A 13,807-nucleotide genomic window follows, 5' to 3' on the forward strand; every position below is an offset into this window, starting at 1 on the left:
GATTGCAGTCTCTTCATTGAGGCTATGGGTTGCAAGTGCAGTCATATGTTCTCAAAGCCGATATCTTTACTGCATTACTGAGTCTGCGGCCCTGAAAACTAGTCTTGATGGGGCAGTTAGGGAAGGGAATTGAGGCTCCAGTCTCTATTTGCTGGGGATCAGGATTTGCTCACCCACTGATCCTGTGATCCTTGGATGCAGAGACCATGCCCAGTGTCCTGAAATGATGGCCACAAGAACATTTTCTCTTGAACTCAACCAGAGTGTTCGGGTCTGCAGACTGGACTTTGGTTCTGCTGATATGGTTACTCAGCCAACTAAAACAGCCAAAGTATACAAAAGTGTTAACCTTTTGAGGCCTGCTCTGCAACTTTTTAAACTGCTAATATCTCAAAAACTACTGAACTGATTTACATGAAAAAGCTGAAAGCACGCTTTCTCATTAAAGTTCCATTTCTATTCTAGTTCTATTTTTGGCATAAATCCATATAGGGATTTTCATTTTAAGCCTGAGCAGAATTTCCTATCACAGCTGAAACTGGGGAAAACATATGTTTACCCCACTACTCCTTTTAGAATGTATTGCCAGGTATAGACACATGCAGTGGCTTATGGGATCCGTAGTGTATAAGGGTCCGATAGTACCTCTGGGTGAGTGATGGTGAGGGAATTGTTTTTTGTAAATCCACTACAGAGTGAATTTGTGTAGGATGAAGGGGTTTGGGAAAGTGGGTAATATCGACAGGCGCAGAGAGCAATCATCTTGGTAGGTGGAGTCATTTTGACAGACATTTAGCGGGAGGATGTTAATTAATGGGTAAGTAGAAATGCAGGGCATGGGTTTTGTAGTATGAAGTGCAGTAGGCATCATGTTAAAATTGTGAAAATACAGAGTCTAACACTGATGTTTTAATTTGTAGAGCACCCCTGACGAAGGGCCAACAAAAGGCCCGAAATGCATTGGGTTATTGGAATTTACGGTGGAGGAATACTTATGTACACTCCATGCTCCAAGATAAGGCCTGGATTGGCATTTTTGTGGCATTAAGGATATAGTGACAGGCATAAGCGCCTCTCATGTGAGACTATTTTATCTCTACTTTCCAGTGGGGTGACACAACTTATCTCTGGATACTGCCACGATAAACCAGAGATTGCCTCGGGTGAGGCTGTCAAGATACTAATTGTCAAACCCTATGACTGTTGCCATAACGTCTGTGTGGGGCGGAGAACAAGATATACCGCTTCTCGGAAAACACAACGTTTATGAGGGTTTTTCAATATATATCTCTTGGTAAAGTGGTCACAAGTGTCCTATCCACTTTGGATTAAATTTGCCTAGTCCTGGGGAACTTATAGGACATTTATTCCTCTTCCCTCATCTTGATAAAACTCGGTCCAGCCAAGGCCTCTGTTGTCTCAAACTCTTTAACGCACAGAGGATCTCCGGTTTAACACACCGCATGCTTTATTAAAAACGATGCTGCGGTTTGCAGTGAATTATTTATTCGCTCCTAATGAGAGAAAGTTATTTTTCAGGGCCCCCTGAAGGGAAGATGGCGGCCGAGCAGCGCTGCGCTGGTTAGAAACAATTCTTATCTGCTCAAAAGAATGACATGGCGCTGGCGACACTGGGACGATTTATAACTCAGACTTTTGAAATATGTCGCCTGGTTGTGTCGGCATTTGGAAATGTATGCAGCATTGCGGCGGTATATGGGATCCGCGACAACAACTGCTCAGCTCCCAGTGCTGTCTGGGGCTAAATGTTTGGGCGAATTTGGGGCGTGCACAGGGTTAATGGTGTGAGCGGTCCTTGGACGTATGGTCCCCCTCATCTCAGACCTGGTGGGTTAGGAGGGGGGCAGCATATTCAGTGACCTAAGAAGGTTCCGACTCGCTAGAGGGAGGCACCGGTTTTACATTTCTGCGTGTCCATATGGTAACTTCAGGAACATGCAGAAGCAGTCATATTTATTGAAGTAGACTTGATTGTGTCAGTTACAATAATCCTAGAACGAATATGTAGGGTAACGCTGGTGATTTAGACCACTTTACTAATATACTTAAGGTGCAAAGGTCCGATTTTAGTTTATTGACCACTGTCAGAAACTTTTTACTGCCCCCGGGGATCAAGTACTTTACATAGGGCGACAACTCTCCCGAAAGCCAGGGGTATCCGCAATCTCACGTGCATCTCACTGCAGAAGTGTAACCCCTTGCATCCTGATTTCTTTAAGCATCTTAATAGAAGTAATGTACAGGGTGAGTCATGCCATCACTCCATTCAACAGTAGTAATATTTGATACTGTCTGATCGGAGAGGTGTACCGACACCAACATCCATCCACGGTGTGAACACGAGTCTTGTTCCTGGAGCAGAAACATGGAAATATCTGTTGTGTTCCCTCTTATAACATGGGACCTTCCTCACAAAATGGGGTTTCAGCTGATAGCGCCTCGATGCCATGAATGTTATGCTGCCAAGAAACCCAAAATAACGTCCGGCGATTGCACCTGTTAGCAGGGGAGGGGAGAGTGTGAGGGAAAGAGAGCATGGTAGAAAGAGGAGCAGGGGAGACGGAAGAGGGCGAGCATGGAAGGGGGCGAGAGTGTGAGGGCGATGACCTGCAGGGGTGGCTCGGAGGCCCGTTGGAAACAGGGGCCCTCACTCTGGTGGGGGTGGGGCCAGGCCCTTTCTACAAGCCAATTCTCGGGTTACCACAAAGGGAGACACTCGCAAGCGGCAGGTCTCTGCGAGGACTGACGTGTGCGCACAGGACACACGGCCAGTGCAGGAGGGGTCTCGGGACAGCAGTGACACACAGGCCACGGAAGGTGGCTCCTGCACACCGAGGGCAGCAGAGACACAGGCTGGGGGAGGGTTAATTGATGGCACGGCGTGGATGGCCTGTAAGATTCTAAACGGCGCAAGAATAACACCGAAATATTGGAGTTAAACACGCACTACCTCAAAGAAGGGTGATCGGGGGGTATGATTTAAAGGGTCCTCTTGCAACACAATTAAAATAATTAAAACAGAATTAAACTGAAGGGAGAAGAGGGAAATAGAAACAAATCATAACAATACAAAATAAAAGAAAGTTATTTGACAAAACAGCCAACAGGCAGATTTTTTTTTTAGAGTAGATGAGGAGATGGCATTGCGTGATGGGTGGCGGGGGAGTGGCATTGGGTGGCGGGCGTGGGGGAGCGGCTTGTTGGCGGATTCATTTGAAGTCTGATGCCGAGGCTCAGACAAATGGTGGTGTGCGAGCGGCTTCCTTTTGGTGTGGGATGTGGCTGGCGATGATGTGCACTCGCCTGCCTCATATGAACTGAACGTGATCCGCAGCTAGGTAGACTTTTCGGACTGCTTACTATAATCTCGCCTATTCAATCCCTACGGGATAGAATAGGCAAGACCTAAAAACACCTTTTCAATGGAACCTGTGTCTTAACCATAAGGACATTTTCACTGTGTAATGTATAACACATACAAGTGAGCGAGATAATCAATATTGATTACATACCTAGTATAAACAACTGTGGGCGGCCACTCCTCAATGATTATAGCTGAATCCAAAGGTTGAGGTGGCAGTTCCTGCAGTTGTGCTGGTAGATAGAATGCCACTGTCACAGACCGTGTGAGCTCTGACTGTGAGTTGTTAGTGTGAACAATAGTCACTATCGGAATGGTCATTCCCAGATACACACCTGTAAAGAAGTTCAAAACTACAAATTACTTCAAAAAGCTTCAGTCAAGATAAGTTTACATGTGTTGTAGATAAGTTTTCAAACTAAATCAATAATAAATATGGCATTACTCTAAATGTATAAACGCCAAATCACATGTAAGTGAGGAAAGAATCTAGCTTCTGTATTACAATTCATATTGATTTTCTTGAGCTTCTCGATTACAATTCACATATTCATGAATTCTACAGTGTGGTGGCATTCTAATATTAAATAACGAAAACTGAGGTGAGCTTTGTAGTTGGCACCTGCCATTTTATTTCTTAACCAGGTTTAGATTACCGAGTCTTTCTATGAAGCTTGGCTGTCTAAAGTATAAGTATTCAAGAGATAGCGTGCACAGATCTTGTTTTGCCATTTCTAAAGCTCTTCTATTTGCATTTAACTCTTTATTCCAGTCATAGTTTTCTTTTTTATGTAAAGTGTTAGCGTCAAGATCTGATTACAAAATTAGTTCCAAGTATAAAATCAACAATATGGTAAAAACTGAATACCTCAGTGAAGAGTGCCAACAGGAAATACTAATAACAACTTGTTTGACCCAAATGAGCAATGGATTGACTGTTTTCAGCAAAGTTGCTTATGAATAGTCTTTCTGGTTTTCGGTTATACCCTAATAGAAACAAAAAAACAATACTGACATGACAATGTGGTTTTAGCTTGAAACTGGTAAGAACAGAGTTTTTGTGCAGTTGTGCTGCTTTGACACCACCTGGTTTCCGATAGCGACTTCTAACCACAGATTCCTTGCTGTAGAGTATTACGCAGGTGTCAGACTGGATCTAGAAAATTCGCAGCAGTATCTCTCTGTGCCGGAAGGTGGGGCTGATGAATTGGCATCGATGTCTCTCTGCACCTTAAGGGGAGGTGGACAGGCCTATATAGGCACCACCCACAAAATAATTGCCTTTCTGTCCGTGCCAAAACTGTGGATCCGGGGCTCCCTCTGATGTGTTTGACACTACTTTTTTCAAGCATTTTCCACAAAAAAATGTCCAGTGTGCAAGGGAAATGTCTCCTAACAGATAAACAAGGTTTAAGTATTCTGGGGAATGTCACCAACAGATGTCTGACTGATCCCCACTTACTCTGCCTGGGATTGTTCCATGACTGTGGACTGCAGCGACTGAGCCCAGATGCACCCTGAAGCCATCCAGGAACACGAGGGGAGCTGTTAGTCGCCAAGCAGCGGAAGACTCCGCGTTGGTCCATTTGGTCAATAGCTCCACAGGCTCATTCTGCTGAGCCTTTGAGTCCCAGGGAGCCAAGAGGCCCCCATTTTATATTTCTGCTGGCAGGACCTCCCTCGGTGCCCGTTGAGCCTGCTGGATACATACCAGACTCATTACTAGCTCCATGACCGAGCATGATTTACTGATGCAGATGCCGACTTCACTGTTGCAGGAGGAAGACCGTCATCCGATAGTGCTGTCCTGTCCATCTCCAGTATAGCGTCCCATTGACCTCGGCTTAGTTCGCATTCGACATCATTAATTCCTTTCAGTGATGACAATCCATCAGATGCGCGTTCTGTCTCCTCCATGCCCTTCTACGTCGGAGAGTGCATCATTTGCTATGGTGATGCAAAGGGCTGCTGAGATTTCCAGCTCCCATGTCAAAAGGTTAAGACCAATGTGTTAACTAAAGTCCTCAACCTGGTCAGACCTCTTTGGACCCTCTCATTCTATTTAATGAGGCATTTACTGATACCCTTTTAGGTACCTGCTCTCGGTCCTGCTCTGGGCTCCTGATCAACAGATTGCCCATCGCAAACTGCCCTGCACCTGGGGACCCAGATTTTCTCACTCAGCATCCCACCCCTGAGAGTCTTGGGGTGCAGGCCTCGGCCATTCAAGTAAACCCAAATGCGTTTCTCGATGCTCTTCCTGAAAGAGAGCCTAAATGGATTGACACTTTTGGAAGACAAGTCTTTTCATCCTCTAGTCTCGCCTTGCGTTCTGTGAATGCTACCTGCCTGTGTGCTGATAAACCCACCCCGATGAGACTTAGTGTCTCAGATCCTGCCAGTTGTTTCTGAAGAGGCTCACGCTATTATTTCCCAGGCCATGCAAGAGGCCCATGAGGTAGGTAAATTCACAATTCGTGCGCTTGTCACAACAGGTTCTTTAGGCAGAGCTGGTTGCACCAGTGCGGCCATCCGTAAGCCTGTTTGGATGTGGACCATGGCTTTTTATTGTATGTCCTGTGCCGTTTGATAGTTATGGCATTTAATGCTTCTGCCTTTTCGGGAACAAGGCAGATTCAGCCTTGAGCGCTTCAAGGACAGCAGGGCTACAGCGCGATCTCTGTGCCTCTCTTTGCCGCTCCACATCAGCCGTCACAGTTTCAGCCTCTCCATGGTATTGGTAGGGGTTTTCAAGATCGCCAACTACCACTGGATAAGCAACCTACTTAGTTTTTTTGTTGTCCACGGGGACAACAGGAGATCCAGTCCATTCTACTGCCCCTCCAGCTGCTGCAGCTTTTAAACCCTCTTGGTGACAGGATATATCATGCCCTGACAAGGTGGCAGACCATAACCTGGGCAAGTGTATGTTGCAGATTGCCCAGTCACGGTTATTAACTACCATTTCTGTAAACTCTACCATTCAAAGAATGCCTTATGGAGAACCGTCTGTCCCTTTTTTCGTCGGATAGTGTAGGCTCTTTTGGCCAAAAGAACTATAGAGAGGCTACCGGCACCAGAAGTTGGTCCTGGTTGTTATTCCTGCTATTTTCTGGTGCTGAAGAGGGTCGAAGGCCCTACTCCATTTTAGATCTTCGCCCTCTCAATGCCTTCTTATGGAAGGACAAGTTCAAGATGCTTACCTTGGCCAGGCATTTGCCTGTCAACTATGCAGCCTGTATGGTAGCATTGCAGGACTCTTATTTTCACATTCCCCTCCTGCTGGCTTACAGACGCGATCTACGGTTCGTGGTAAGGCAGTAGCATTTTCAGTTCACTATGATCCCCTTTAGTCTCACCAGTACCCACTCGGGTTTCAAAAGTGAAGGCGGTAGTTGTAGCAAATGAAGGTCAGTGGTTCCAGTCTTCCCTTACCTAAACGACTTGCTGCTGAGTGCATCCTCACCCCAGGCAGTCATCACCCACTTCCAGACTATGATGAAGCTTTTGACATCGTTTGGGTGCCAAAGTCACACCTGACTCCCTCACAGATGCTTCCTTTCATCCTAGCCATTCTGGACATGGTGCAGTTTAGCTCCTAACCCCAGGAGAGATAGAGTCTAGGACATTTGGTCTGTGATATTGATATTTCTACCTCTGTCCTGGACCACAGTTAGGATGACTCTGAGGTTGCTGGGACTGGTGGCTTCCTGCATCCTCCTGTTCAAGCACACAAGGTGGCATATGAGAGCTCTGCAGTAGGATCTGAATTCCCAGTGGGCACAGCATCCGGGGGTATCTCTGATCTGGTCCAGGTTTGAGAGGAGTTGTCAAAAGATCTGGAGTGGTGGCTGTTGATTCATGATTGAGTCAGTGGCAGGCCCCTCTCTTAACCTACTGCTGACGGTGGTGACTGGTCAATCGCTTCTGGTTTCTGGGGTGGCCTCTTGTAAGAGATTGAGATCAGAGGCCTCTTGTCTCTGACGGAGGGCCGGCTAACTCGACTGTTGATGCCTTGCGGGTCACGAATGGCAGTTACACCTGGAGGGTAGTGCAAGCTTTCTTTTGCGAATGTGGAGAACCTTGGATTGATCGGTTTGCCACAGTTGAACTTGAAATGTCAGCACTTATTCTTGTTGGAGTTTGCAAGGCAGCTCATGTTCGGAGACGCATTCCATTTGGAGCAGAACTGGGGATTCCTGTATGTCTTTCTGCTGATACCTTTTCTGCCCAGAGTTCTCAAGAAGATCAGGTGTAACCAGGTCGAAGTCATTCTAGTGGATCCAGATTTAGCACAAGAGTATGTTATTCCAAATCTCTAGGCATGAGCAGCTGTCCTTCGATCAGGCAGGCTCATCGGGAGGATCTCCTGTCGCACCAGCAGGGCACAGTCTGGCATTCAAACGTGTGTTCCCTTCATCTTCATACTTGGTGTTTGAATGTCACCATTTGTGTGCTTTTGCCCTGTCTCCAAGGTAGTGGATATCACTCTGACAGCCATGCGTACCTCCACGCAGTACATATACACCTATCACTGGGACAAGTTTGATGCTTTGTGCTCTGCGAAGCAGGTAGACACTCTTCATTCCAAATTTTCTGAGGTGCTGTTGTTGGTAATATCCTTAAGCAAGCATGGCTTTACTTTCAGCTTTTATGGGTACCTGATGGCTATTTTGGATTCCTATGCTTACTGGATCAGCATTCCTTGTTTCAACCACCTGTTGTACTGCGTTTTTTGAAAGAGTTAAACATTTCTTTTCTCCTTCTCCTGTGTCCCAGTGGGACTTTAATTCAGTTTTGACTTTTTTTACCCTCCATCAGAAGAGTTTATCTTTGATAACGCCTTTTCTGGTAGAGATTCTATATAACCACAGATTCCTCACAGAGCCTCCCTGTTCTCTCATCTGTTATCTTGTTCACATAAAAAGATCTCAAAATAGGGATTTGCATCTTGGTCACCACAATTCTGATTTTGGCTCCACATCTGCGGGCATGGAAGAGTAAAGAAATCAGATGTCCACCTAATGGGTGGTGACTATATAGGACTGCACACCTTGCTTCAGGAGCGGAGTAATGTTGTTGTGCAGCCATCACCAACACCTGCCAGCACAGATGGGTACTGGTCTCAATCTTCCAGTTCAACGCCTGGTGAATAATCTAAGGAGAGGAATCTGCGGTTAGATAGTCTCTACCAAAAAGGCTTTAACAAAGGTAAGTAACGTTCGTCAAAGCGTTATAATTGCAACCCCGACAGCAGTGATGTTTTTTACTTAATTTTTTTTCATGGAAAAGTAAACATGCCCTATCTTCTCTTGCTGCTTATGAACACGGGGTTACATAGCTATTGGGATTTTTTCTTGGGAAAGGAATTTTCTGTAGTTATGCATCACTCAGCGACTTAAATATGCAATTGGGTAATGTTTTGCCTGCTCAGACTGGCACTAGATAGAGAGGAAGGGATCTCTTTAATCAGCATTGATAACTAGCATACAGTGCTTTATTTCTAGAGATAAACATTTAATATCTCATGTTGTAATTTCATACATTCGTACTCGTTGTATGCACTGATATAGACTTGGCACAGTTTTAAAATCCCTTTCTACTGAAATACAGAGCACAAAATCTGTCATTTAAAAAAACTAATGTGTGATGTATGTTGGTAAACTCCTGCTTTGTTCACCAGGAAACTGTAAAGCCTTTTTAATTATTGTAGACAGATTTGCAATAACTTTTTGTACTGTTTACCTTTTTGAATGTCACCTTTTATGATCTATTTGATCGAAATAAAGGAAAATGAATGAATGAAATTTCTTTTTAAGCTCTGAATATTATGTGCAGACTGATTTGGAAAGGTCGGTGCCTATGGAAAACAGGTCAGCAGAACCTGCCAGAACTTTGTGCAATGACAATCGCCTTTAGTCCTGGAAGATAAGTGCTCTGAGATGGGTTATTTTCATGGGTCTGTTTGTACCCTTCCTTGCTAGTTCCAGCGGTTCAGCTCTCTCAAGTCTCATTGTGTGTGTTTCCTTCACTTGCTCCTGTGGGGCGTATCCCCTGAATGCCTGCTGAATGCCTGATAAATGCCCGTGTCTTTTCTGGCACTTTCTCCCACTGCATCTGAGTTTCAAACAAAGCATGGGTCAGTGTCCTGGCACAGCTCACTGACCAATGCCACGAGGATGCCGAGAGCTGACAGTCCCTGCTCTCCCTTTGCTTCCCTCTCACAGGGAGAACTGCTCCATGGTTCTTTGGTTCACGGCCGGATCTCGGTTTTCTTTGCAGATGAGAACTGGGCATGAGGAGAGCCTCAGCCCTCTATTGGAGGAACTTTATTGTAGAGTCCATGGATGAGGCAGGCTAGAGAAGAGCATGGGGAACAGTGGCAGGCCTCTGAGTTATAAAGGGTTGCCACCCTTGGCGACCCCAGGAACTGCCCCAACACTTTCCACTGCTCAGTTATGCTACGAACCTTGAGATTTAGAAGACTGCACTCCTTAGATACAGAACCATGTGAAAACCAGACCAATTCAATTTTTTCGTATCCACCCATGATTTGTGTCTGTGGAGCAATGATGGCAAATGAAAAGTGTGACAGTGCTTTTATACCTAATATATAGCGTGGTATTTAACCTCATGCTAGCATCTTGGGCTATTTTAAAATGAGGTAGGTGAACGTAGATTATGCCCCGTACAGGTTTGAATTAGAGCGAGCTTGAGGTTAAATACCACGCTGCACTTTTCGAACGTGCTGTGAACGTATCCATCCAGCAGTATTATTATCTGCCATCCGAGTAATCCCCTGCCACTGCTGGGAGCTCATAGAGACTGTGCATCTGGGTGTATATTCTATGCTATGTGGTACTTTAGGGAACCCAATTATGATACGGGAACCTCTTCTCTCCTGCTAGCAGTATTACAGCTGTTTGTAGCCTCCACAGAGTCGGATACTCCTTGTAGGTCTGTTCTGTCCCGCTATCTCCCTGCAACCAGGTGCCCCCTCTCCCACTACCCCTCCTCCCCCAAGGTCTGCATCAAAACAGGGGGCTACACACAACTGGTGTCTACAGGGCATCCTCGCTGGGTCTCTTGCATATGCTACGCATCTCCCCGCAAACTCGAAGACCAACTACAGGGACAGGCGGCCTTGCAGCAAAATTGATGGCAAGGTTAAATGAAGTGGGTCTGGGTCCTCGCGGACTGCTCTGCAGAAATATAAAATGCCCCCACAAATTCCTCAAAGGGGGAGTGGGGCGGCCCTGCTCCTCCACTGGTGGAAGGCCTGTCGGCCTAATGCGACGGTGTGAGCCGAGGCTCCTATACGGGGGGACTCTCTCTGCTCTGTGTGCACTGGACCTCTTCTCTGCACTGTTGTCGCCCGCACTGGGTGTTGCCGTGGTCGGCAAGGCTTCCCGTTGGGAACTTTGCTGGCTTTCATGGGTGTTGTCAAGCACTCCTGGAGAACTCACCGCAGCTCTGGTTGCTAGATGACGCTTGGGGACGCTCACTCAGCTGGTGAGCAGCCACTCTCCGCACTGTTTTCTGCAGTCTTTCTTTTACTCCAGAACCCCACAGCACAGCACGGCCAGAGATGCCTTGGTAGTGTGCACGTCGTGGTGGGAGAGGGTAATTGGACCCAGGCAATTTGCCATGGAAAAACATCAGGTAATTTTAAATACATACTGCTCTTAGTAGTTTTGCTTGCCTGCACTTTGGAGGAGTTCATTTTGCCAGGGACTGCGAGGACCAGCAGCCCACTTACACCGCAGCTGTGTCCTCTTCCCTATTGATCCCGCCCTCTGCTTGAACGTATTTAATTGACTACTCATCCAGCTACGCGGGACGCGCGCCGGGCGAATCCCAGGCTTAGGGCGGGCCCATTTAAGCCCGTTCTAGACAGAGAGAGACCGGACTGGGCCACCCCTCTTGTTTTGGCTCCAGCGCACATATTACTAAATATTTGCCGTAAATACTCTTGTGGCTGAAGGCCTCAAGCAATAGCATGGCTGCACATGAAATGAGGAGTAAAACTTTAGGTGCTAAGGGTAACTTAATAGGAACTTTGGACAATTTTATAACGAGAGCAAATTCAGTTATCGATCAGGGGATTACTCTGATGGAGCGCCGGGTGTCGCAAGATCTCGCAATGGCTAAGCGCTCCTCTATGGGACATTTCGCCAATGTTCGGTCATCAGAGCGCGATAGTCGTGACAAACATAATACTCGCCCCAGTAACTGTACATATTCCATCCGCCTGTCACGAGGATGAGCATACTCTATCAATTGTCCTCCCACAAGCACCCGAGGACTTGTTGATTACAGACGTTCCGATCCTGGCAAAATCTCCATAGAAATTACCAACCCGACACCTCCGGGAAAGACAGGAGGGCGCTATATCAAAGAGAAAGCGCGCTGTCACGATTAACTCTGGGGGAAGGAAGTCTAAACTCCCAAAAGGGTTGGGCAACAGTGATGTTACATCAAAAGATAATGATTTGATCTGCCAGGGACCAATGCCATCTACTTGACCGGGCCTAGGGCCAACTACGGTGGACATGGCTTCATTTTTTGGTGGTTCGATGATGACTGAAGACTCTCTCCTTATAAAACTGGGTGACTTATTGAAATCCTCATTTGGACTGATATAAGATAGACTTGGGCGCATTGAACAGCAGCTTTCCGAGTTGGAATTGGTCACAGGGGTATTATGGATAAGACAAAGCCAAATGGCTTATGTCAGGGTAATGTTCAAGTGAATTCCCTATGTGATGGTAATGTAATACATAATCCTCTCTCTCTTACTGTGCTATCTACCCCAGATGTTAATAAACCATCCATGCTAAGTAATGTTGACGTTCAGCCTGTCAAGCCTGTACGTTCAGATAGTCTGAGAAGGAGTAGTTATGTTAATGCTGTTAAACCAAAAGAGAGTGCATGTTAATGCTGTTAAACCAAAAGAGAGTGCACAGATTCCATCTTTAGCATCATTGCAGAGGGCCCCTACAATTGATTTACCCCCTGAAACTAGCCCATACCTGGTAGTATTGACAGGTATTTCTGAAATAAGAAACCCTGGTCAGGAATCATTCACGTCCCTAAAAAACAAAGCGACCCATTGGCTCAATAATAATAGACCGCTACCTTCCCATATTACTAGTGAAATCTTGATGGTACGTAGGGTCTCTTGGGTGGGCCATAGTCCCAAAACTTCCATAGGCGATTGTGTCCTAGTAAATTTTAGGGACCCTCGCACTGTGGAGCATATTTGTTTTTGGAACTGGAGCCACAATAATACAGGGACAACCGTTCAATCTCATCCATTGTCATTTTTCTATCCCCCAACAGATTTGCTGGATTGTGCAGGTGATTGGTCCCTAGTAACGTATCGCCGCAGGAGAAGGGTGGAGAGGGGTGGGTATGGGAGACTTAGCCCCCAGAGTTACCTACCAATCAATAATAGGTTCAGCAGTTTGGAAACAGTGGACTGACTACAGCATAGCAAGAGGGATACTCCGTTCCTTATTCAATCTAGGAACTTTGACAAATTTAGTGGAGTGGTGGAGCAGTGTAATACTCCTGCAGATCCCTATACACATATACAGGGGCTTAACACGGAAATGGGTATTGATTGAGCGGGGAGCACAGTGCCCCCTTATATAGTGCCCTCCCCCTACGTAACTTCGGGTGTTGAAGTTTCACCGGGTAGTGTTGCCTCTTCAAAACCTGTCACAACAGTGAAGTTAATGGCAGTATTATTGTGGAATGTGGCAGGTATATCGAATAAACTAAACTGCATAGAGTGGGGATCCTTGGTGGACCAAATTGATATTTGCCTCTTTCAAGAGACTTGGGCTAGGGACGAACACTCTAGAGTGGTTTTTGCCACATTCCATGTCCCTGCCAGGTGGGAAGGGAAAGGACGACCTTCAGGTGGTCTTTCCATCTGGGTCGCTACCCACTTGGGTTGTACGGCAGAGAACATGGCCACATATTTCGAAGATGTACAGTGTATAATTTTGAAATGGCTTTATTCTTTCAAACTAGCTATTGTGAATGTATATTCGCGTCCAGTTAGTTTGACTTCTGAATCGGCCACTATTGATGATTTTTCTCATTTTCTGAGCACAGTGCCTAGTGACTGCCATCTTCTGGTGGCTGGAGATGTGAACTGTCACTATGAACCTCTCTAAGGAATGAGTGAGGGTGCTCTTACGGGCAAGGATGATTTTTGGGCTATTCCATCATGCCAAACTCCACCTCCCAAGTCATGGTCTCCCTTAGCAGTTCAGATTACCGCCCTTACTTTAAATAATTCCTTAAGGGCCTGCAATGGATGCACACTGTCCGACACCCCATCGATGTGCACTTTTAATAAAAGGGGTCACGAATCACGCCTGGATTACATCATGGTGGAGACAAGGTTGTGGT

At 46.2% G+C, this 13,807-nt stretch overlaps 2 protein-coding genes across 3 annotated transcripts in view; one reads left to right on the plus strand and one right to left on the minus strand.

Moving 5' to 3' along the window:
• Positions 1-13,807, plus strand: part of FANCM (FA complementation group M) — an 861,212-nt gene that overhangs the window by 185,973 nt on the left and 661,432 nt on the right. The gene's annotated exons all lie outside the window — the stretch shown is intronic.
• The window catches only part of LOC147689781 (heme-binding protein 1-like), a 113,347-nt gene that overhangs the window by 5,502 nt on the left and 94,038 nt on the right, over positions 1-13,807 (minus strand). Inside the window, exon 4 of the mRNA XM_086937266.1 lies at positions 3,534-3,717. Within this exon, the coding sequence (XP_086793392.1) occupies positions 3,534-3,717 (184 nt within the window). The remainder of the gene's footprint in view (positions 1-3,533; positions 3,718-13,807) is intronic.

The sequence above is a fragment of the Lissotriton vulgaris genome, chromosome 9, assembly GCF_964263255.1.
Source record: "Lissotriton vulgaris chromosome 9, aLisVul1.2, whole genome shotgun sequence".
Taxonomy (NCBI): Eukaryota; Metazoa; Chordata; class Amphibia; order Caudata; family Salamandridae; genus Lissotriton; species Lissotriton vulgaris.